General features: G+C 44.3%; 2 protein-coding genes across 5 annotated transcripts in view; one reads left to right on the top strand and one right to left on the bottom strand.

Moving 5' to 3' along the window:
- Positions 1-3,401, bottom strand: part of LOC137641472 (GPN-loop GTPase 1) — a 69,072-nt gene extending 65,671 nt beyond the window's left edge. Inside the window, exon 1 of the mRNA XM_068374065.1 lies at positions 2,411-3,401. Coding sequence (XP_068230166.1) covers positions 2,411-3,256 — 846 coding nt within the window. The 5' untranslated portion in view covers positions 3,257-3,401. The remainder of the gene's footprint in view (positions 1-2,410) is intronic.
- A 925-nt stretch (positions 3,402-4,326) lies between these two features.
- LOC137641471 (uncharacterized) overlaps positions 4,327-23,290 on the top strand; it is a 91,661-nt gene continuing 72,697 nt past the window's right edge. Inside the window, exons 1-2 of one of the 4 annotated variants that reach the window (XM_068374063.1) lie at positions 4,327-4,372; positions 22,105-22,592. In XM_068374063.1, coding sequence (XP_068230164.1) covers positions 22,175-22,592 — 418 coding nt within the window. In that variant the 5' untranslated portion in view covers positions 4,327-4,372; positions 22,105-22,174. Of the gene's footprint in view, positions 4,373-6,134; positions 6,304-10,153; positions 10,293-22,104; positions 22,593-23,290 lie in introns of those variants that run through there. The other 3 variants (XM_068374062.1, XM_068374061.1, XM_068374064.1) reach the window with 3 other exon arrangements.

Genomic DNA, 23,290 nt, shown 5'->3' with positions numbered 1-23,290 from the left:
CCGGGAAGGCTCCGAAGAGGAATCCCGAGGGAAAGGAAACAAGAATTACACAACAGGCACGTGCCCTCACAACCACTTACACTCACGGAAGGAGAGCTGTAACCAAAACAGAATTATAACAATTATAATTATGTAACTATGTAATTATGTAATTTAAAAATGAATGGACACTAAAGAAAGAACGAAAACCCCGAAAGGAATCGTTCTACAAAGCTGAAAAATCAACAAATACAATTAGATTCATAAACTAATTGAGACAAACGTACGGCGTAGCAACCCCCCCACACGGAATGGAAGCTACAAGGGCGTAGTAACAAGTAGTAAAAGGGTGAACGACCTCAAGAGAGAGAGAGAGAGAGAGAAAGACATAAGTCAAACTCGATCGCCACCCATAACGCCGTGGAGGCCAACTGCCGAGGACACCACGTAGATAAGTACACTACACACACAAATCTGAAAAGGAAACTTACTGATTTCTATACTCAAATATGTATACAAACATGAAAACATGTTTACATATATATTGAGTAAAAGAAAAGTAAGCGATTAAGTAAAGACAAAACAAACAATGGCTGCCAAGAGAGGACCAAGACAGAGACGTCTGTCACAGTCCGAGCCAAAAGTGAAAGTGAGCATTCATCTGTGTGTGAGGGAGGGGAGGGGTAGCTAGCTACCACTCCCCTACGCCCCCGCTAACTAGCGCGGGGGTAATACACCCTCGTTAAATTCTAATGGCTCGCCATTTCAGCTGCGCTAAAAGGTAAACCCTGTGTAAATAGCGTGGTTTGTATTTCGGTTACGGAACAAACCTTTTTAGACTTAAATTGCAAGCAAATAATAAAGCTCAGCCGGCTCATGAAGAGGCAGAGCCGAAGTGTCAGATTCCTCTAAGTCATGACTTAAGTGAAACATTATCAGGAACAGGTATCATGGATTATGTTGAATATAAACATGATTAAAAGAAAAAATAGTAATTCCTTCTTATATTAGTATGTGATCAATTCAAATACTACTTGGTCCAAAGCTTGGAAAAGGTAAGTACTCTCAGACACGATTCACTTCTCAGAACTTTACAAAGCAGAATAACTGATACCCTGAGAAAGGGTTAAGTGTCTCATAAAAGCTTATGTAAAACTAGTTGTTGAGCCGCAACAATAGGACCCAAGGAGAAGGTATCCAGGGACCTATGAGTAGTCTTTTAAAAAATGGCTTGTGACCTGGGAGGGGGAGGGGGGTCGAGCTAGTGGTTGTGACCTTGGAGGGGGGGGGTTCAGCTAGCGGTTGTGACCTGAGGGGGGGGGGGGTCCAGCTAGCGGTTGTGACCTGGGAAGGGAGGTCCGGGGGAGAAGTTGTGACCTGGGAAGGGAGGTCCGGGGGAGAAGTTGTGACCTGGGAAGGGAGGTCCGGGGGAGAAGTTGTGACCTGGGAAGGGAGGTCCGGGGGAAGTTGTGTCCAGGAGGCTTGCCCCAGCCTATAGGTTGTGACCTGGGAACTACTAGGTTAAGTCAGGTGGGTTTGTTAGGTTCTGTACCCTTTTACAAATCTCAAAAGTGTCAAATAATCATGTTTGGCCGGTTTTCAGCCATTTACATGAACCATATATTTTTTCAACTGGTTATCTTGGGCTTATTTTGCATTTCTGATCATTATTATTGCTGTAAATCACTCATCTATGACATTTACCCACCCAAAAAACCCTGCTTTCCCACTGGGATGCCCGATAATCGTCTTTGTATAAGGGGGTCCAAAAACTCATGAACGGGTGGTTTGCCCCAATAATCACGGTCAGAAATGCATAAAACACAAGATAGCAAGTAGGAAAAATATATGGTTCATGTATTTAGCTAGAAATTAAAGTATCATATATTTAGCTAGAAATTAAAGTATAATATATTTACCCTTTTTTTCACCATGATGAAAGTTTTTAATGACAATGACTGACAGAAACCTAGTTCAAAAAGTTAATTTAAATATCAACGCAATTAAACAAGTAGACTACAATATATCTTAAGGTGTTTCAAACATAATTGATGACGATACCAAGCGCAAAGCCAAAGCTTTCAGTTATGGCAGTTGACCCACCATAACTCAATAACTGGGATTCCCCCCAGAGACCATTATCAAAAACGTTCAAATCACCAAAAAATACATTGCAAACCAGTCTTATTTTCTACAAACCCTTTATCAAACCATTTTATAATTTTACCACGAAAATCTATAAGCAACAACATGAACATATCTTGTATATGTGATGTTGCACAGGTAACCTTTTCCTCTAACCTTATGTTCCATACACTAACAAAAACCTTCAGGCATTCTTATGCATTTTGATCAAAGTATATATCCATGGCAATAACCTATGTCTAATCTTGACAAAACGAACAAAAACATTCCATGACAAACTACTTACCTCTCCAGTGTAAGCTGACACACCACAGGCTTTAATGTGCTTATAGAACTCTTCTAATGCTAACGACAAGGATCGGGTTAAATTTGACGCATAAGTAGATTCTGAGGCCATGGCATCTTGAAATTCTTCAAAATCTTTGAGCCAGTCCATTGCAAATTTACAACTAACTATATCAATCTTGTTCATTGCTATTACAAAGGGAAGTTTGTACTTGTAGAGAATGGAACACGCATACAACATGTTGGACATGAATGTTTGTGGGTTTGTGGAACGTACTACGTCCAAGACATAGACAATAACAGTTGGATATGCAGAGGCTAATGCACCTGCAATAATTGGTCCTGATGCTGACCAGTTAAAAACTTCAATTTGTCCGGGTGTGTCTAAAATCACATAATCCAATTCTTTTTCTTTTTTCTCCAGCAATTTCAACACATCGTTAAACATTGTCGAAAACAAATTCAGAGACGTCACAATTCCCCCATTAGGACCCAGTCCATACTGCTTCATGACTTCTTTGTAATTAACTGTGTCACGAATGTCAATGTAGGACATATATGGGACATGATCAACTGCTGGGTCTAAATTGATCACATGGTGAGGTTTCCGCACATTGAGGAACGAGTCTAGCCGCTTCACAAATGTTGTTTTTCCAGAACCTGCCATTCCTAGAATAATTAAACAGACGGGTTCTTTCTTTTTCGAGGAACTGCTTGATGGATCTCCATTGCCTTTGCTTGGACCACCAGAGCCTGAAGCCCCAGAGCTGTTGCAGTCTGCTTTCTCGCCGTTTTCCTCACTTGCCACTTCCATTTTTACGTTTTCTTTGCTTTCAGCCTCATCCATGTCAACAAATGAGAAAAACACACCTTTTTTAAGAATAACACGCGTAAAATAGCAACTAAACACAGACGATCATTCACTGAACGGTAATGCGTACGGAACTTTGGAAACGCAATGCATGCTTGTTGTGAAGTGTCGTTCTCTACAACAAAAAATCAGGGTGCAACGTACATGTGTATGTAAATTTTTTTTTATTTAACTTTACTCTAATGGATGTTTTCCTGGTCTTATCACACATGGAAACCCTGTACATTTTAGGCCCTACAAAATATGTTTGTCATACATAGTCTTTGTTATTTTGTAGGTGGTAGGTTGGCTAGGGCACCAGCCACCTCTTGAGATACTACCTCTTGAGAGTTATGGGGTCCTTTGACTGGCCAGACAGTACTACATTGGACCCTTCTCTCTGGTTACGGTTCTTTCCCTTTGCCTACACATACACCTAATAGTCTGGCCTATTCTTTTCAGATTCACCTCTATCCTCATACCCCTGACAACACTGAGATTTACCAAACAATTCTTCTTTACCCAAGGGGTTAACTACTTCACTGCAACTGTCCAGTGGCGACTTTCATCTTGGTAAGGGTAGAAGAGATTCTTTAGCTTTGGTAAGCACCTCTTCTAGGAGGACACTCCAAAATCAAACCATTATTCTCTATTCTTGGGTAGTGCTATAGCCTCTGTACCATGGTCTTCCACTCTCTTGGGTTAGAGTTCTCTTGCTTGAGGGTACACTGGGGCATACTATTCTATCTAATTTCTTTTCCTCTTGTTTTGTTAAAATATTTATATTTTTATATAGGAAATATCTATTTTAATGTTACTGTTTTTAAAATATTTAATTTTTCCTAGTTTCCTTTCCTTACTGGGCTATTTTCCCTGTTGGGGCCCCTGGGCTTATAGCATCTTGCTTTTCCAACTAGGGTTGTAGTTTAATAATAATCATACACCGTATTCTATGTTAATTGTCAAATCTACGTTATCTAAGAATTTTAGAAACAAGAACATTGTCAACTTTTTGAAAGCCTTATCTTCAGTCTTTCGCATGTCTTGTGGGAGTTTGTTTTGGTCTTGAGGCACAACTGCCAGCACTTGAAAGCTTTGGAACGTACAGTAGAGGTACATTTTGACTCCAATCATTTGTAATTTTAACTGATGGGTAAGACGGGTGGAAGAGTAGAATGAGGGCCGTTATTAATATTATTAGCCAAACTACAACAGTTTATTCACTTTAATTTAAAGACTGCTTTCTATGTCCCATCAACGACCTTCCACTTGATGTCAAGAATAGCAAAAATGTGGCAGATTTCAAGAAAAACCTGAAGACTTATCTCTTTGGAAAGTGTTATAATAGTGATCAGAAAACTATTAAGTCTGAATACAAATGCTAGCGAATAATTGAAAAGATACAGAGCAAAATATAAACTGGAAAGAAATTATTTTCATATATCAAGGCCCGCCTGAACAGTGTCTGATGGAGAGCGAGAAATAAACCCATTAAAAGTAAAAGTAAAGGGGAACCCTTTTTTTTACAGGGCCTACACCTTCAGTTTATCGTATACATTCTTAGGTATTTTGCATACCCCACTACATAACTGGTGTTCATTGTCAAATCCAAATGATGGAAGCACTCAGAAAACAAGTAATCCTTCTTGAACGGAGTATTTCTGATCTGTCGATTTTCGTATTTGAATTGTTTTTATCACCAACAGCTTGAATATCTACATAGTCGCTATTCATGATATCCTTAGTATTCATGGAAAAGTATCCATTGGAAAAGCAGGATGCTATGTAAGCCCAAGGGTTCCAACTGGGAAAAATAGGAATAGCCCAGTGAGGAAAAGAAATGAACAAACTACATGAGAGATAATAAATGATTAATATAAACAATGTTAAAATACATCTGTCATATATAAACTATAGTCCATTTCTTTTAGCGATGCATATTTGCACCGACTCTCGGCGGTGCCCTTTTAGCTCGGTAAAGCTTCCTGATCGCTGATTGGTTAGAATTATCTTGCCCAACCAATCAGCGACCCGGAAACTTTTCCGAGCTAAAAGGGCACCGCTGCGAGTCGGTGCAAATATGCATCGCTAAAAGAAATGGACTAGCTAACCACGATAGGGAATCGTTTAGACATCTTTGGACATGATTACGTCAAAACTATTCGACGGAGTTTGCCCAAAATTTCACAACAGATAGATCTTAAGTTAAATTTTGGAGAAGATCTGGATTTGGCTTTTTTTCTTTTTTGAGACAAAATAATTTTTTGTACCTATTCTGCGGATTTCGAATTTTTGTACATAAAGTGAATGTTACTTATTACCGAATTTTTGTACATAAAGTGAATGTTACTTAGTGCATACATCCATAATGAAAGTGATCTACGGCAAGGACTTATTTTGTATTTAATATCTGTACTTTTATAATGTGTAGGCCTACTGGTGTATTAAAGAAGAAGAATTGTGATTGATAAGATGTTATTCTTAACTTTCTCATGATAATGTCCCTTCCCCAGTTACTTCAAAAGTTTAAACTTACAGTAAATGTTATGTTAAACAGAGTAACATAAGTCTCTTTTTTAATAGTTTGTACATGAAAGATCTATTTTAATGTTGTTAGTGTTCTTAAAATATTTTATTCTAATTGTTCATTAATTCTCATGTAGTTTACTTATTTCCTTTCCTCGCTTAGCTATCTTTAGCTGTTGGAGCCCTTGGGCTTATAGCATCCTGCTTTCCAAACTAGTGTTGTAGCTTACCTAATAATAATAATGATAATAATAATAATAATAGTAATAACTACGTCATTATTTCGCCACATCTTATTCTCCAGAGATGCCAATAGCGAAAAACTAGAAAACTGTAGTTTTAAGGAATCGTAACACAGAGAACAGTTCCAAATCAACATTAGTTTAGTCTGTTCAATTGTTATAACGTGATTTTTTACCGAATGAATTCGCATTTTTGTGGTAAAATAGATAGAAAGGAAATGTTGTATTATATCGTGCTAATGAATCCCTAGGGGATAGTCTAGATCACGCTTAGTGGTGAATTTCTTGTAGACTTCTTTTCTATATTGTAGTTGTTTGGCTTAAAATAAGATTCCCTAGATTTTTGTTTTTATCAAGTACAATTTTGTGCAATAGTGTTACAAAGTAACCTTATAGAGTTACCCTACATATTTCAAACATTTTTGCCTTTTATGATTTGTCGGATTCTCTTATTTGGAGCCTTTGTAGATCAGCGATCAAGTCCTGCGTGCATTGAAAACGTGAATTTCTTACACTTCTATAGCCGTTCATAAGACGTAGCCGCTGTACCACAAAAACCTGTCTTCTACAAAATCATAAACGGCCCCATCTAATCTAACCTAGGAGCCTTTGAACGTCAGCGGCCAGTTCCTCACGCATTGATTAATAATGGACATTAACTAACCTTAACTTTACCCCCTAACCTAACCTACAAGCTGTGTCCTTGCCTACTTACCTAAAAGGGGGGGCTAACGGCCCCTGTGACCCCCTTACATTGCCGTATTTTAAGTTAGATATAATACGGTAAATTTTTAGTTTCAGCCAAATTTGGAAAAATGCAATAAAAATATATTTGTTGCATCAGAAATAGTGTGGTTTCAATGAATTTAACGTTTATTTTGACTGCAAACCAACCGATTTAGAGATTTACTATGTATACCCTAGTTCATCCCACCAATTATGGGGGACACCCTTTGGGAACCGGGGTTTTGGGTGGGGGAAGGGGGGGGAGGGTGTTGGGGCATTGAATGATATTTGCAATAAATGAATAATTAATGTTCCAGCACCCCTCCCCCATACCCCTAACTAGGCCTACCGGGGGGAGGGGGGTAGGGCCCCCCAGCGACCCCCCCTTAAAGCCACAGTAATTTTCAGGGCACCACAGAACCTAACAAACCCACCTAACCTAACCTAGGGGCCCTGTACCCCTACCGGGGGGGGCTTCGCCCCCCCTGCGACCCCCCCCTTATGGCCAAAGTAATTTTCAAGGCACCACAGAACCTAACAAACCCACCTAACCTAACCTAGGGGCCCTGTACCCCTACCGGGGGGGCTTCGCCCCCCCTGCGACCCCCCCTTAAGGCCACAGTAATTTTCAGGGCACCACAGAACCTAACAAACCCACCTAACCTAACCTAGGGGCCCTGTACCCCTACCGGGGGGGCTTCGCCCCCCCTGCGACCCCCCCTTATGGCCACAGTAATTTTCAAGGCACCACAGAACCTAACAAACCCACCTAACCTAACCTAGGGGCCCTGTACCCCTACCGGGGGGGGCTTTGCCCCCCCTGCGACCCCCCCTTAAGGCCACAGTAATTTTCAGGGCACCACAGAACCTAACAAACCCACCTAACCTAACCTAGGGGCCCTGTACCCCTACCGGGGGGGGCTTCGCCCCCCCTGCGACCCCCCCCTTTAACCAGGGGTAAATTTGAATATATATATTTTGTTAAATCACTTCTTACCTTAAACGGAAGATGACGATGAAGATGTGGAAGGTTGTGGTTGACCCTCTTCTGAATCATCAAGTACTGGAATACGTTCAGATTTGGTACAATACCACACATGTCTATCCTCACGAAAATGTAAAGGCGAATCACATTTACCACACTGGACACTTAAAGGTAATACGGAATGCTCCCTTAGAAAACGATTCACTACTTCAGGAGTTCCATTATAATTCCCATGAAATCGGCCGATCACATCAAAATAGGAATAACGACATATTTCACACAACCGTACCGGAGGATCCATGACAGTAAAGTGACGTGTGAAGAAAATATAGAAACCGTAACTTTTGAAAACCGAAAACAAACGACAATCACGGGTTTCTCCCATAATGAAATAGGGAAAAAAACAAAATAGTATCGTTTACAATGTTATATTGCACGAAAAACAGATCCTTGAAACAAGACTGAGAGACCAATGAATCGTCCAATAATAACCCTTGAAAAGAACCCAGTAGTATTTTGATTGGAGGAGCGACATTAGTGGGAGGAGCAAATGCGCATTCAAGTAAATATTGTCACATTACGCAATGGGGCGGAGCCAAGTAAGATGAAAACAGACATACAAACGAACAAGAGCTACCTTGCGTGCCCATGGAAAGATATACACTAAACTTAGAAAAAGTCAAGACCTTCAATTCCTGAAATATTTTTTTTCTCTGTAAGTATGCATTAGCGACAATAATGTATTGAGAAGAAGTGTTTTGTTATCACGTGCTTTACTAGGAAAATATATTAATATAATACATTTCCCAATTTGGTTGAATCCAAAACTTTACCAATAATACATATAGGTGGCCGCTATCGTACATACACCCCCTAACCTACAGGTCGTGTTCCTACTTAACTGGGGGAACCCCCTTACATTACCATATTCTTAGTCCCTACTTTAAGGGAGGGTTTTATGACACCCTCGACCTGTTTTACACCGCTCTTTTCGTTATTACCCCTTTTCTTATTCGGATGTCATCATACACACAGGTGGGCACGATCATACATACACCCAGCTAATTTTAGTGTTCAGTGATGTTTGTAAGTTTAGATTAGCACAGGTTAAATCGTTCATCTTTCTATGTTCTTGCCTTCTTTCCATGCAATGAAATTATATCACTACGATCTACTGTCGTACCGTTCTATCAGAAACCAGTATAACATCCCCTTTTAAGCTAACCAATAGTTGAAACCACTTTAGGGAAGCTTATTTTTGAGTAAAGGATTTAAAAATTTAGTTGAACTACAGGTATGTACGTAACCTAAACCCTCTTCACTATGATTTATGATTCCTTATCACTTTTAAATTTCAGAGCTTTGAGTGTGATTTGTCAAGCAAAGCAAGTTTTCTTGGTAATAAATTGAAATATAAATGACACTGAAGCCAATTTTATAGGCTAATTGGTCAGTATTGATAGAATTTGTCCTATCAAAATATCAGATTTTTTTACCATGTTATATTGATATGCATAACACAAGATCATTTCCAGACTTTTTGGAAATTTGTGCAGTATTTACCCAGATACTAAACGATGCATATTATATGTCTCACATGATTGGTTTTAGGGAATGGCATTGTAACCAATGACCATTGTTTGAGATCTTCTCCATCCCCTAGATTCATGAAGTATTGCCTGGTAATTAAGAGGAGATACTTTTGTGTTTCATGAGGTCTGTATAGTGCTTGTTGAAGAAGTCTTATCTCAGGCTTGAGTGTCAGCCACTTTTCCTGAGTACTGGTAGGAACAATAAAGAGATAGTCTCTTTCTGGCTTCGTGAGACAATCAAAAGACCATATGATTCAATGTTTGAAAGGGTTCAGGTCCCAGCTCAAACTGGAGCTCACAATTTCCAGGGTATTGATACCCCTTAAAATCCCTATTCTAGGTAGCATACCCACAAGTCATTTAACACTTTTGTTCTTGGCCCTGTGATGACAGCTTTAGAAGTGTGCCCAGCCCAGCTCCCTTACAGGACAGAAAGCTTCTTTTCTATGGTAACATGTTTGATAGAAGTCAGGAGGAAATGTAGAATGACTGGTTCGTATGATTATTCTTTCCTTCCCCTTATTTAGAAATAAAGGCTTACATACCATTACAAGCTCTATTTGACATTGATGCTGGTGAGCTACATTTCTGAGCACCATTCTTATTAGACTGGATCTGTAAGCAGTGGTTCTCCCCTATCCTCCTTTTATGAAGGGGAGGATGGTGGAAACAACTTAGCCATCTTGTACCAGAAATTCCATTCAAGATTTTGTCTTCAGTTCCAGAGTGAAAGTTTCCTTCATCAACCATGTACCAGCTACATTATCAAGAACTGGTCAGGCCCTATCAGCCAACTGCCAGGCCCATCAGCCTACTGCCAGGCCATATCAGCCTACTCATCCCCATGATGGGCTGATAAGAGGTTGATGGAGTCAATCTCTCTTGCTCCCGTATGAGAATAGGGACAGTGGCATATTCCAGGGAAGAAAAAAAAAAAACAACCAATTCCTACCCACCAATAAGTGAGTCTCCCTATCTTAAAGGATGAAAGGTTTTTATGCGTACACTTATAGAAACAAATAACAAATTTTAAAAGTTATTTGCATTATTATCAGCTATATAAAACTGAATTCTTTAAAAGTGCTAGTCACCCACGCTCACCACACGTCATTAACTACCTCTTTCACAATTTAAACAGCCATTCCAGCTCCACTAAAGGTAATTCCCGATTTAAATGGACTCGAGTTTGTATAGCTAGAAAGAATACAAATTATTTTTAAAATTTGTTATGATGAACGGGTAAGTTTATCATACTGTTTGTCCAATTCTTAAGTTACATAATATAAAACATGGTCTTACTAACAAGGATCCAGTCAAATTACATGACTCCTTGTTAGCACATTCACAAAGCAGTTTGCCTACACGGCACCCTACCCACAAAAATTCATTTTTCACAAGGATTACACCCACTTTAATAGCTAATTGGAGTAATGAAAAGTGATTGCTTTGTGCCAAAACCAATGAAAACTGAAATTGTTCCTGCACAAATACAAACCCTTTGTTCTTTACTCTGGATATATGTTTCGGTGCAAGCAGATAATATATGTTTTGGTGCGAGCTGGAATTAATCTAGCCATAAACTTCTGCACGAAGTGTCAATGACTCTTTGCTAGTTAGTGGGGGTAGACCAGCAACCCTGCTGACACTTATTGAGTGAGATCCCTCACTTTTGTTTTTGGCTCCCATTAACCCCTTTCACAGGCAGTAAAACTTATTGAAATTTCCTTTTTCTTTTGCTAGTATGCATGGTCTTAATGAGTTGCCACCATGCGTTTTACCCTGGCATAGACGTTTATGTCAGCCATGGAGACGCATCTTCACCAGGTTTGTCCTACGTTAGACGACACTCCTGCAAGCAAGCTCCTTCATGCGATGAATGTTGGGAGTAGCCATCCTCCCAGTGGGAGCGGTACGGTAGGCGAAGGAAAAAAAAAAAGTCTAAAAGGGATTCTTTGCCCTTGGTGTTTTTCTCGAGGTTAAAGAAGTTCCAACTTATATCGACGGAGCCTCATACTCTCGCCTCCGCTTCCTCTAGAGGCCATCAAGTAAGAGCAACGACCAATTGAACTCTGGAAAACCTTTGGGCCTGGAAGACCCTGCCGTTTCCCTAGCAAAGTGGTGGAGCCCTACACCCATGGGGAATCTTGGACGATCTCAATCCTCCTTACAGGATGTCACATTACATTCTCTCTCTCACCCTCCTCTGACTTGGCATCCAGTGATGTCATATTTCTTTGCGAAGGGATCGGAGAAAGATCTTGCCCTTCAGGCAGAAGTCTAGACCATGTTGGAGAAAGGGCACTCTCCAAGACATCCTTGATAGGTCCCTAAGCTTCTACAGTCTGCTCTTTCATGTAGAAAAGGCATCAGGAGGCTGGAGACCAGTCATCGATCTCTCAACTCTGAACGAGTTTGTCCAACAGACTGTTCAAGATGGAGACTGCAGACAAGCTGTCAGACAAGGGGGACTTCATGATCACACTGGATCTGAAAGATCCATACTTTCAGATCCCAATCCATCCAGTGTCAAGGAAGTATCTAAGATTAATTCTGCACGTAAAGATATACCAATTTCAGGTACTGAGTTTTGGTCTGTCCAGAGCACCCTCAGTGTTCACAAGAGTGCTCTCTTTATTCTGAACCTGGGCCCATGTCAACAGCATTCATCTCCTTCCTTGTTACCTAGATGATTGGTTGATTCTCCTACACTGAGAATGACTCCTTGCCTTTTGCTCTTGACCTAGGGGTCGTGGTAAATTTTAAAAAGTCTTCCCTATAACCTTCTCAAAACCTGGTATACCTCGGGATGCAGATAAACACCCAAGAAGAAGTGTTTCTGTCTCAAACCAGAATCGAGAGACTCGGGGAAGTGGTTCGTTCCTTCCTCTCACAAGGCTTGCTTCAAGCTCATCTGTGCTAACGCCTGTTAGAGCACCTGACCTCCATGGAGCATCTGGTATCCAACAGCTGCCTTTGCATTGGGTCTCTCCAGTGGCAGCTTAAGGCCTTCTGCTCTCAACAGAGGGACCTATGGGTTCCAATAGGGCCAAAGCAAAAGAAAGACTTAAGTTGGTAGGTGGTAGCTGCCAACCTTCTCAAGGGAGTAGATCTTCTCTCCCCTCCCCCAAATTTGATGATCTTCACGGATGCATCAAAAGAAGGGGGGTGGGATGGGGGCTCACCTATCGCAGCACATGGCCTCCAGACTGTGGTGCGATTCCTATTGGCTGTGTCACATTTACCTCCTGGAAATGAAGGCAGCTCTTAAAGCTCTAACATTTCCAACAGATCACTCTGTAATGTTGATGAGCGACAACACGATGGTAGTGGCATATCTAAACAAGCAAGAAGGCACTTTTTCACAGTAGTTTTGCCATCTACCCACGGAGATTCTGCATTACATGGAATAGGGTTGAATCTCTATGCCAGCCCAGTTTATTCCTGGAAAAAAGAACATTCTGGCAGACAGTCACAGCAGGAAGACTCGACTAGTTGGTTTTGAGTGGGTTTTTACATCCTCGGATAGCTAACAAGATCCTGACTTTGTGGGGTTTGAAGTTTGCAACATCTGTCAACTGTAAGCTTCTGGTGTACTGTAATCCAGTACCAGACCCACAGGCAGTCTTCCAGGATACCTTTAATGGATGTCTATGGGTTGCCTCCCTTCTGCCTAGTGAGGAGACTCCTCAACAAGGTAAGGGCATCTAAACACCTGTTGATGACCCTGATAGCTCCACTGTGGCAGCAAGCAGAATGATATCCAGACATTCTACTTCTGCTGACAGAGGTACCGAGGGAGTTGCCACCCCTTCACAACCTGCTTTGGCAATGACATGCAGAGATTTTCCTCAGAGCAGTCGCTTCCCAATGACTTCACGCTTGAAGGTTATCCAGCATCTCTCTCAGATAGGCTTTTTGCATGCAGTGGCCATATAGATGTCTGGGTACCTCAGGAAGTTGTCTATCATCGTCTACCAGGTGAAGTGGACAATCTTTGGTGGTTGATGCCGTGGTCGGGGTGTTTCTCCACTCAATGCCACTATCACCTTGATAGTGAAGTTTTTGTTATACCTCATGGTGGAAAAACTCTGTTCAAAACAGTCTCGACAGTGGCGGTAAAAGACTACCGCTCAGCTTCGAGCCTTATCTTTAGACTGAATGGAGTGGAAATTCCTCTTCGATGGAATTGTCTTTACTCATACAGAGCTCTGAGCCTATGCCTCCCCAGTCGTAAGTTAGACCATCTCCCTGGAATGTAGTGAAAGTGCTGGGCTCACTGAAAGGAGCTCGTTACAAACCACTGAGTCAAGCATCAGATTGAGACGACTCTTAAAACGGTTATCATTCTCACCCTTTCCTCTTCCAAGAGGGTCAATGAGTTGCATGGTTTCTCCTACGACATCATCCCATTCAAGGGGATGGAGGCAGGTAACAGCTTCATCCCTGAGTTTCCCTGAGTTTATTGCTAAAACTCTGAATCAGGGGCTGCAGTCGACTCTTGGTTTGGGGCCTTCTAGATTTTGAGATATAATGGACGATCCTGATCAGCTGTTACTATGTCCTGTAAGAGCGCTGAGGTACTATCTCAAGCGTATCTCCAGAGCTTGCCCACAAATCAAGCGCCTGCTTGTGAGTATTGGCAGGGTTAAGAGGAGAATCACAAAGAACATGGTCTCCTCTTGGATTCAGCAGGTCATTGACCACGCCCTAGACCCTCACTCTTCACAACAGTGTAGAAAACCTAGAGCTAATTGAGTTAGGGGCGTAAGTACGTCTATAGCGTTCAGAAAAAACTTCTCTGTAGGGCAGGTATTGCATACAGGTATTTGGCAAAGGTAAACAAACTTCATCACCCATTACCTGCAAGATGTAATCCAAAGGATACTTTTACTCTAGGACCTGTGGTGGCCACTCAACAGGAGGTTTAGCTACCTTAGTTTCCTATAGGACTAGTAGCAGTTGGTCAATGGTAGATGTTACCTGTTGTTACTCACCTACTCAAGACACTGTGCTTGTTTCTACTCATTCACCATGACAGCCGAGGCCATCAGACACTACAACATTGACAGGCTGAGGACCCATGTGGTGTCAGGGTGATCCTCTCACACACTATTGAGCTCAGAGCTGTACCCCAGGTCAAGTTTTCCAGCCACTTGGAAATCGGACTTCCACCAATCTAAGGGTGAGTCTCCATAGTAAAGAATGAAGGGTTTGTATTTTTGTAGAAAAAAATTACATATTTGGAAGTAATTCGTATTTTTCCCAACTATACAAACCTTACTTCTTTGCTCATACTTGTCCCGCCATCATCTATCCCCAAAAGAAGTCCTGTCTACAATCAAAATTGTTCCGTAACTGACATACAAACCACGCTATTTAATAGGGGTTATTACTTTCGGTGTAGCTGAAATGACAAGCCATTAGAATTTTAACGAGTAGGGAGAGTACCCCCCCCCCCCTCACACACACCTGTGCTTGAGCTCACTTTGCTCTCGGCTCGGGTGGTAGTCGGATGTGTCTGCTTTCACCCTCGCCTTTCTGACAGCCATTTAATGCTTTTCGCTTTTCCTTTTACAGATGTGTTTGAAGTTGGCCTCTGCTATCATGCGAAAGTGTCCTGGATTACCCGACCGCCCTTGTGGCACGTTTATGTCGGCGGTCGATACGGACCCTCACACCCTTTGTCCTTATTGTAGGGGCCAGCGGTGTGATAGAACTAATAAGTGTGGTGAGTGAAGGGAGTGGTTTTCTCGGCGACAGAAGAAGTCTAAACGGGATATTTCTCCTTCGAAGGTTTCTTTGAAAGGAGAAAATCCCAAGGGCTCTTCTTCCGTTGCCCAAACCTCCTCCGAAGCTCCCGCTCGATCGGTTTCTTCCGAGAAACTGTCAATTAGTAGCGTAGGCCATAGTTCTGTTGCCTGATCTCGGGGTTCGGGAGAGGGAGTTGCCTCCCATAGCAAGGCAGCTCCTCCTCCTCCTCTTCCCCCGGGGGAGAATTTAAATCTTAATTTGTGTAATAATGATTTATTTCAGCTTTGGTCTTCCTTGGGGCTTGAGGGTTCGCCCTCCAAGGAAGCCTTGTTTGACATGATCAGGTTGGGGGCCGCTGTCAAACAATCGCCGACTTTGGCAGAGGTTGATCTTCTGTCTATCGTCGATGTTGTGGTGGCAGAGGCTTCCGATGCGGTATCTCAGACCTCTGCTCCTGATCAACCTAATGTAGCTGAAGGCTTAGTTCCTCCCTCTGCTCATCCTTCGAGGGAGGAACTAAGTCCAACAGTCTCTCCTGCCGGTGATTCTCCCCTCGGGGGAGTTCACTCACAGAGACTCCTCTTCGGAAGACTGCTGATGGTCAGCCCGCTAACCCCACGGCCCTCAGAGGGCGCAAAGCCCGCCTTCCTCTTCGCCGGAGAGGCCTTCCTTCACCTCACAAGGGTGTGAGGAGGCGCCTCTTTGGTTTATCGTCTCCGCAGTCCGCCGCAGAGGAACCTCGCCATCGTTCTACGACTCTCCCAGCTACAACCTTGGACCTCTCTGCGGATTGTTCGCGATCCCCTTCGGTGGAAGATCGTCCTTACTAAGGACACGTCGACCTTCCACCCGTCAGACCTACTGACCTGTCGTCGCCGTTCCTGGCTGCTGACGTGCTGGGCGCCGACAAATCCTGTTATGAAACAGGCAACGGGCCCTTCGGGGCTACAAGGGCATATGCGCAAGTTGGCACATACGTCCCTTACGCGCCAGCGCTCACCTGCGCGCCAACGCTCACCTACGCACCAGCGCTCATCTACCGAGGATGTTCCTGTTAAAGCATGCCAGCGCTCTCCTGATTGCCAGCGCGCTTTCAACCTGCTGCGCGCCATCGTTCTCCTACGCGCCAGTGCTCTCCTGCGCGCCAGCGCTCTCCGCACCAACGATCTTCTGCGCGCCCACGATCTTCTGATCTGGGCGCAGTAGGGAAGTTATTTTCTTTCCCTGCTCGTCAGCGCTCGCCAATGCGTCAGCGCTCGCCAACGCGCCGTCGTTCTCCACCCGCGCGCCATCCCTCGCCAGCACGTCTTCGCACGCCGTCTGCGACTTGCGCCCAAGAGGTTGCGCACGCGCGCCCTGCGCGCCCACGCCCATCTCCCCAGCCTGATGTGCGCACTCATGCGAGGCTGCAGGACAACGCGAGGCAAGGTCGTCATCGTCGCGTCCCTTCCCCCGCAAGCGCAAAACAGCGTGCTCGCCGGCAGGGGGGAAGGTTCCAGAAAGGTCCAGGGACATTTCTTCTCCTTCATCATCTTTGTTTCAGGCGAACCCTCCTTTGGTAACTCCTCCCAAGGATCGATCGATCCCTTTCCCTCCAGAGAGAGTATCTGACAGCACAGCCGTTAGCCAGCAGTCTTGGTTTGGGACACTGGTCAGAGTGGTCATGCAGGTGTTTAAGCCTGTTCTCTCTGACCTGGGCCACAAATCCTTGGCAGCTTCTACTCCCCTGAAGAGGAAAAGAGGAGTTTCGAACCGAAGTCTTCATCAAGGCTTAGACCGGAGCCAGCCAAGCACTCGGAAAACGTCCACGATCCCCCCAAGAAGAGCCTTTGGGGACAGGAGACTTCGCTGCTAACCCTTCAGGAGGAGTGCTGCAGGAATCAGAACATGCATTCTGTCCTTATGAGGAATCTCAATGGGTTTGCTGATCCAGAGATTCCTCCTCGTGAGGGCAAAGACACTGTCTTGGACCGAGTCTTTGGGACTCATAAACCCTCGAAGGCCAGTGCGGCTTTGCCCTGGTCTCAAGGGGTCAAGAGTGCCAAAGACAAGGTCGAAGTCCAGCTCTCCGAGCTTGCCTCCTCCAGCCGATCCAGCGCTGGCAACAAGCTCCTCCCACCTCCTCATGTCCATCAGAGGAGGTACTTCGACATCGTTGAGGAGACTTGTTTGGCTCTTCCCCTTCACCATTCGTTGGAAGAGCTTACCAGGGGAGTCCCTCTTGAAAGACTCTCCAACCGGCAGGTCTCGTTCTCGGCAACGGAGATCCTTAGTCAGGAGAAGGTGGCGAAGTGTGTCATGCAGGCCACTTTGTGGCTGGATATCTGGCTAGGGACCCTACGCATCCTGTTAGGTTTGGAGGATTTATCCAAAGAAAGTACCAGGAAGGCCATGGAGACCTTTTAACTCTCGGGCACTCGCACGATTGAGTTTCTAGCCCACCAAGTCTCGAACTTGTGGGCTAACACCATCTTGAAATGTCGAGATGCGGTATCTGAGAGGTTCCATCAAAAGGTCCTTAATACCGAGATCAGCAGGCTCAGGCATTCTTCCGTTATGGGGAAGAACTTGTTTGAGCCTAGGGACGTGGAGCAGGCCACTGAGAGGTGGAGGAAGTCCAACCAGGACTCTCTCCTACATAGGGCTCTAACATCGAAGCCCTATAAACCTCCAGCACCCCAGCAGCCACGCCCTACCAAGACCACGAAATTGGTATCTACAGCGAAGACGACGGTGTCTAAGCCCTTTCCTGTCAAGGACAAGAAAGGCAAAAAGTCCTCCAGGGGAGGAAAGAATCCTAAAGGGAGCGGCCGAGGCCGCAAACACTAGGATTGGCAGTCCCCCTGAATATCCACCAGTGGGGGGATGCCTACAAAGTTGCGCGAACAGGTGGGAGCAACTCGGGCCGATTCCTGGACGATTTCCGTAATCAGTCAGGGATATCGCGTCCCGTTCACATCATCTCTACCTCCCCTGACAGCGGATCCAGTGTCGTTGAGCTCCCTTGCCATGGGATCAGCAAGGGGGCAAGCTCTTCGGGCAGAAGTCCAGACCATGTTGAAGAAGGGCGCTCTCCAAGAGGTCCTCGATGGGTCTCCAGGCTTCTTCAGTCGACTCTTTCTTGTAAAGAAGGTGTCTGGAGGCTGGAGACCAGTCATCGACCTCTCAGCTCTGAACAAGTTTGTCAAGCAAACTCCGTTCAGCATGGAGATCGCAGACACGGTCAGACTTGCAGTGAGACCGCAAGACTTCATGTGTACACTGGACCTGAAGGACGCGTACTTCCAGATCCAAGTCCATCTGTCTTCAAGGAAGTACTTGAGATTCAGCCTAGACAACAAGGTTTACCAGTTCAAGGTGCTGTGTTTTGGTCTCTCCACAGCACCACAGGTTTTCACCTGAGTGTTCACCCTAATATCGTCGTGGGCACACAGGATCGGCATCCGTCTCCTCCGTTATCTGGACGACTGGCTAATCCTAGCAGACTCCGAGTCAACCCTTCTTCGACACCGAGACAAACTTCTGGGACTTTGCCAGGATCTGGGGATCATGGTAAATCTCGAGAAGTCCTCTCTGCTTCCCACTCAAAGACTGGTATATCTAGGCATGATCATAGACACCAATCTCCACAAAGCCTTCCCATCAGACGACAGGATAGCAAGGCTGAGGAGGGTCGCAAGCCTTTTCCTCAGACGAGAAGAACTTCCAGCCCAATTGTGGTTACGTCTCCTCGGTCACCTCTCATCTTTGGCCCGTCTAGTTCCCAACGGTCGCCTCAGGATGAGATCCCTCCAATGGCGACTCAAGTCTCGGTGGAATCAGGGTTACGATTTCCCGGACGTCATGATCCCTGTGGGACCTGCGGAACGGACGAACCTCCAGTGGTGGGTGACAGACGAGAACCTACGAAGAGGAGTGGATCTTCTCGTCCTCCCCCCGGATTTGATGCTGTTTTCAGACGCCTCAAAGAAAGGGTGGAGTCCCACGTTCTGCAACACAGGACCTCAGGCCTGTGGTCAGAATCAGAAAAGTGCCTCTATATAAATCTGCTAGAAATGAAGGCCGTATTCCTGGCCCTTCAACAGTTCCAACAATACCTGGCGGGTCACTCTGTGGTGGTGATGAGCGACAACACCACAGTAGTGGCTTAAATCAACAAGCAAGGAGGTACCTTTTCAAAGCAACTATCCCATCTCGCAGTAGAGATACTGAGATGGACCGAAATCCACTCGATTCCACTATCGGCACGTTTCATTCCAGGCAAGAGGAATGTGCTCGCCGACAGTCTGAGCAGAGCATCTCAGATAGTGAGTAGCGAGTGGTCTTTGGATCATCTAGTAGCCAACAAAGTCCTGACTTTGTGGGGTTCCCCGACTGTGGATCTGATCGCGACAGCGTTGAACTTAAAGCTTCCGCTGTACTGCTCCCCAGTCCCGGATCCCAAGGCGCTCTGGCAAGATGCCTTCCAACAACGGTGGGACAACATCGACGTGTACGCCTTTCCCCCGTTCTGTCTGATGAGGAGGGTGCTCAACAAGACCAGAATATCGGTCAATCTTTCGATGACCCTTATAGCTCCGCTATGGCATCACGCGAATGGTTTCCGGACCTTCTGCAACTCCTAACGGAACTTCCGAGAGAACTCCCTCCGCGACACGAGCTACTCAGACAACCACATGCCAACACCTTCCACAAAGCCGTAGCTTCGCTACGACTTCACGCCTGGAGACTATCCAGCATCTCGCTGAGAGAGGATTTTCGCAACAAGTTGAGGTCAGGATGTCTCGACATCTGCGAAAGTCATCCGCATCTGTCTACCAGGCAAAGTGGAGAGTTCTGTGGTTGGTGTCGTGGAAGGGGTATCTCTCCACTCGATGCCACTATTCCAGCAATAGCGGAGTTCTTCGTGTATTTGCGGGAAGAAATGCGCCTTTCAGTCTCGGCGGTGAAAGGTTATCGCTCAGCCTTAAGTCTAGCCTTCAGGCTTAAAGGAGTGGACATTCTTCCTCGCTGGAACTTTCCCTACTCATACGAAGTTATGAACTTTCCTGCCCTCAGTCGGAAGTGAGACCTCCTCCATGGAACGTGGTTCGAGTTCTCAGGTCTCTTAAAAGACCTCCCTACGAACCATTACGCCAGGCTTCAGATCGCCACCTAACTTGGAAGACGGTGTTCCTACTAGCTTTGGCCTCGGCCAAGCGAGTCCGTGAACTTCATGGTCTCTCATATGACATTGCCCATTCAAGGGGATGGGGGGAGGTAACGTTCAAATTCTTCCCTGAGTTTAATGCTAAGACTCAGAATCCGGGGGTGCCGGACTTTTGGTTCAACTCCTTCCAGATTTCAAGTCTTCGTTCTGTAACAGATGACCCAGACCATCTCCTACTGTGTCCAGTAAGGAGTCTGAGGCTATATCTCAAAAGAACGGCTGCAGTACGTCCCCAGGTGCAGGCATTGTTTGTGAGCACTGGGAGGACTAAGAGGATGGTCACCAAGAACACCATCTCGGCATGGATTCGTAGGGTGATCCATCTGTCCCTGAATCCTGACCCTCCTCCATCACGTCGCCCTAGAGGACATGACGTCAGGGGCGTAGCTACGTCCCTGGCCTTCAAGAAAAAATTTCTCAGTGACGCAGGTGCTCCAAGCTGGGGTGTGGAAGCGTCAGACGACCTTCACAGCCCACTACCTGCAAGAGACTCGATACGTTTTCTATCGGCCCTGTGGTGGCTACACAACAGCTGGTTTAAAACCTCAGGCTCCTTAATGGACAAGTAGCAGAAGGTTGAGGGCATTGTTACCCAGTCTTAGTATGCATGAATAAAAAGGTATGTCTGGCCCTTATTCTTTTCTTCATCCTCCCCTCTCTTGAGGAAAGCAGCATCCTGGGTTCTCTGCACAGCTGACCTCAAACCACTGCAGGTAAACCATGTTTCCTTGTGTTCCTAGTATTAAGCTAATACTGTCACGTCCCTATACCCTGACGAGGTGGTATTGGGAGAGTCCTAGCCTAAAGTTTCCATCTAAAGGACTACAGGTCAACTTCCTAGGACGAGTCACGCTTCATACCTTCACACACAGCTTACGTAGGCCGCAGCCCTTGCGTAGCAAGGTTCTAGTGAGGTGCAGGGACTCCTTATTGTTGAGTGCTGACACACTCAGATACTGAGTCCCCGGGCAAAGCCAAAAGCCAGTACTGGCCAGGACTTTCCACCCTTCCTAATGGGTGAGTCACCCCTATTAAATAGCGTGGTTTGTATGTCAGTTACGGAACAAATGACAAATTCGTTGATAATTTGTATTTTTCCTAACTATACAAACCTTAGCTATTTAATAAAACTTGCCCGCCAGCCCTATCCCCCTTGAAGTCCTACCTCTAAGCAAAGTGAGCTCAAGCACAGGTATGCATGAGGGGGGGGGGGGGGGGGGGGGTTAGCAAGCTACCCTCCCTACCCCCGCTAATTAGCGGTGGGGTAGTAAACAATCGTTAAAATTCTAATGGCTCGTCATTTCAGCTACGCCGAAAGTAATAACCCCTATTAAATAGCTAAGGTTTGTATAGTTAGGAAAAATACACATTACCCTGTATCTACGAATTTGTCATGTTAGGGATCACACTGGATGTGTGTGAGTAGGGTGACAGTCTAACCCTCGCTATCCCCGCGAACTAGTGGAGGATTATTGACACCTTGCACAAAACACACAAAGTTTATGGCTAGATTTCAGCTCGCACCGAAGCATATATCCATATTAAAGAACTCGGGTTTGTATAGTTAGGAAAAATACAAATTACCTCCTAATGTCATTTTATTATTATTATTTTTTTTTTCTTACATAGAAACCCATAGTTGATGGTAGGGTTTTTTTATGTAAGGCCTATAATGGGCAGTGCTCCTTTTAATTCTACAGTTTTTTGGGGTGCTGACCCCCACAGATAAGTACATGTAAATTGATTGGTTTGAATTATATAAGTAAATGTGGTTGTTTTCACAAAAGATAATTAATTTTTCTTATATTTTTCAGGTCTGTTATGAAAAACATTGCAGTCTACAACATTATGGCATCCTAAGGCAACACCAGGATATTTACAGACATGCCTTTAAAGTCCTCAGGGAAAGGAATGGATTCTACTGCAGGTGGAGGCACATGTGTATTAATCTTAAGTGAAAAGCCTCATTCAGTCAACCATTACAAAAATTCACCAAATCCCCTATCTGGATTAGGCCACATTCCCAAAGTGATTGTGAGTACAGAAAACAGCAGACCCACCAGGAGAGTTGAAGAGAAATTGATCAATGATGCAAACCAATCATGCATTTCCAAAGGAGTGGAAGTATTTGTTCCTATGTTAACCAATGCTCCAAGAGACTTTAATGAATGCCCTTCAAGAGGAGTTTTTCAAGGTTATGTTCATACTCTGAAAGCTATGAAGAAGCTGAAAGAACAGTATGAAGCGCAAACATCTTCCAGATTTATTCTTTATGCTAGAAGCAATGCCTTTGGAGATGGAGGTAAGTTCTTGAGTATGAGGTGATTGTTCATAAGTACAAATGATAAATCCTTATATGCTTTTATTGCCATTGTTAGTCAGGGGAGAAATTTTCATTAATCAATTTTAGTTTAAGTTTAACAGGTTACATAAGTAGTACCTCAACATAGGGGGTCTAACCTCCAAATAAGAAACGAAATACTGTTTGAAAAAAAATTCATGGGTATAACGTATGAAGCCTTATCCCTGTAGATAATAGGCACTCCCAAAATTGACAGATCTTACAATATTTTTTACTTATTGTTGTTGTACAGGTAATTAATGTGTATCACTAAAGTAAAGCACTGGTATTGTACGCAAATAATACACTACAGAACTTAATATGATAACAATATATCATAGTAAAGTACAGTACTCTACAATTGTTCCTATGTGAACTACAAATCATTGTCCTTCAAGTAAGGAATATGTATTCAGCGTGAGCTGGACGGCTGTTGATTCGTTTTAATGAGCAGTTAAGGGGACCGTCCGCCATGGGGTATTGACATAACAATTTTCAGAAATCGGAAATCGCTTTATTGCTTCTATGTATGCGTAAACATGTCATACATACTCCCCAGAAGTTTCAGCCAATTATTTTTACAAATAACGAAGATATAGAGGTTTTTAAATGATGATGTCATCCTTACTGTGTCGTCTGCATGACTGAGTTTGACAAAA

This window comes from Palaemon carinicauda, chromosome 5 (genome assembly GCF_036898095.1).
Source record: "Palaemon carinicauda isolate YSFRI2023 chromosome 5, ASM3689809v2, whole genome shotgun sequence".
Classification (NCBI taxonomy): Eukaryota; Metazoa; Arthropoda; class Malacostraca; order Decapoda; family Palaemonidae; genus Palaemon; species Palaemon carinicauda.
The sequence above is the reverse complement of the archived record's forward strand: the minus strand, read 5'-3'. Positions and strand labels throughout refer to the sequence as shown.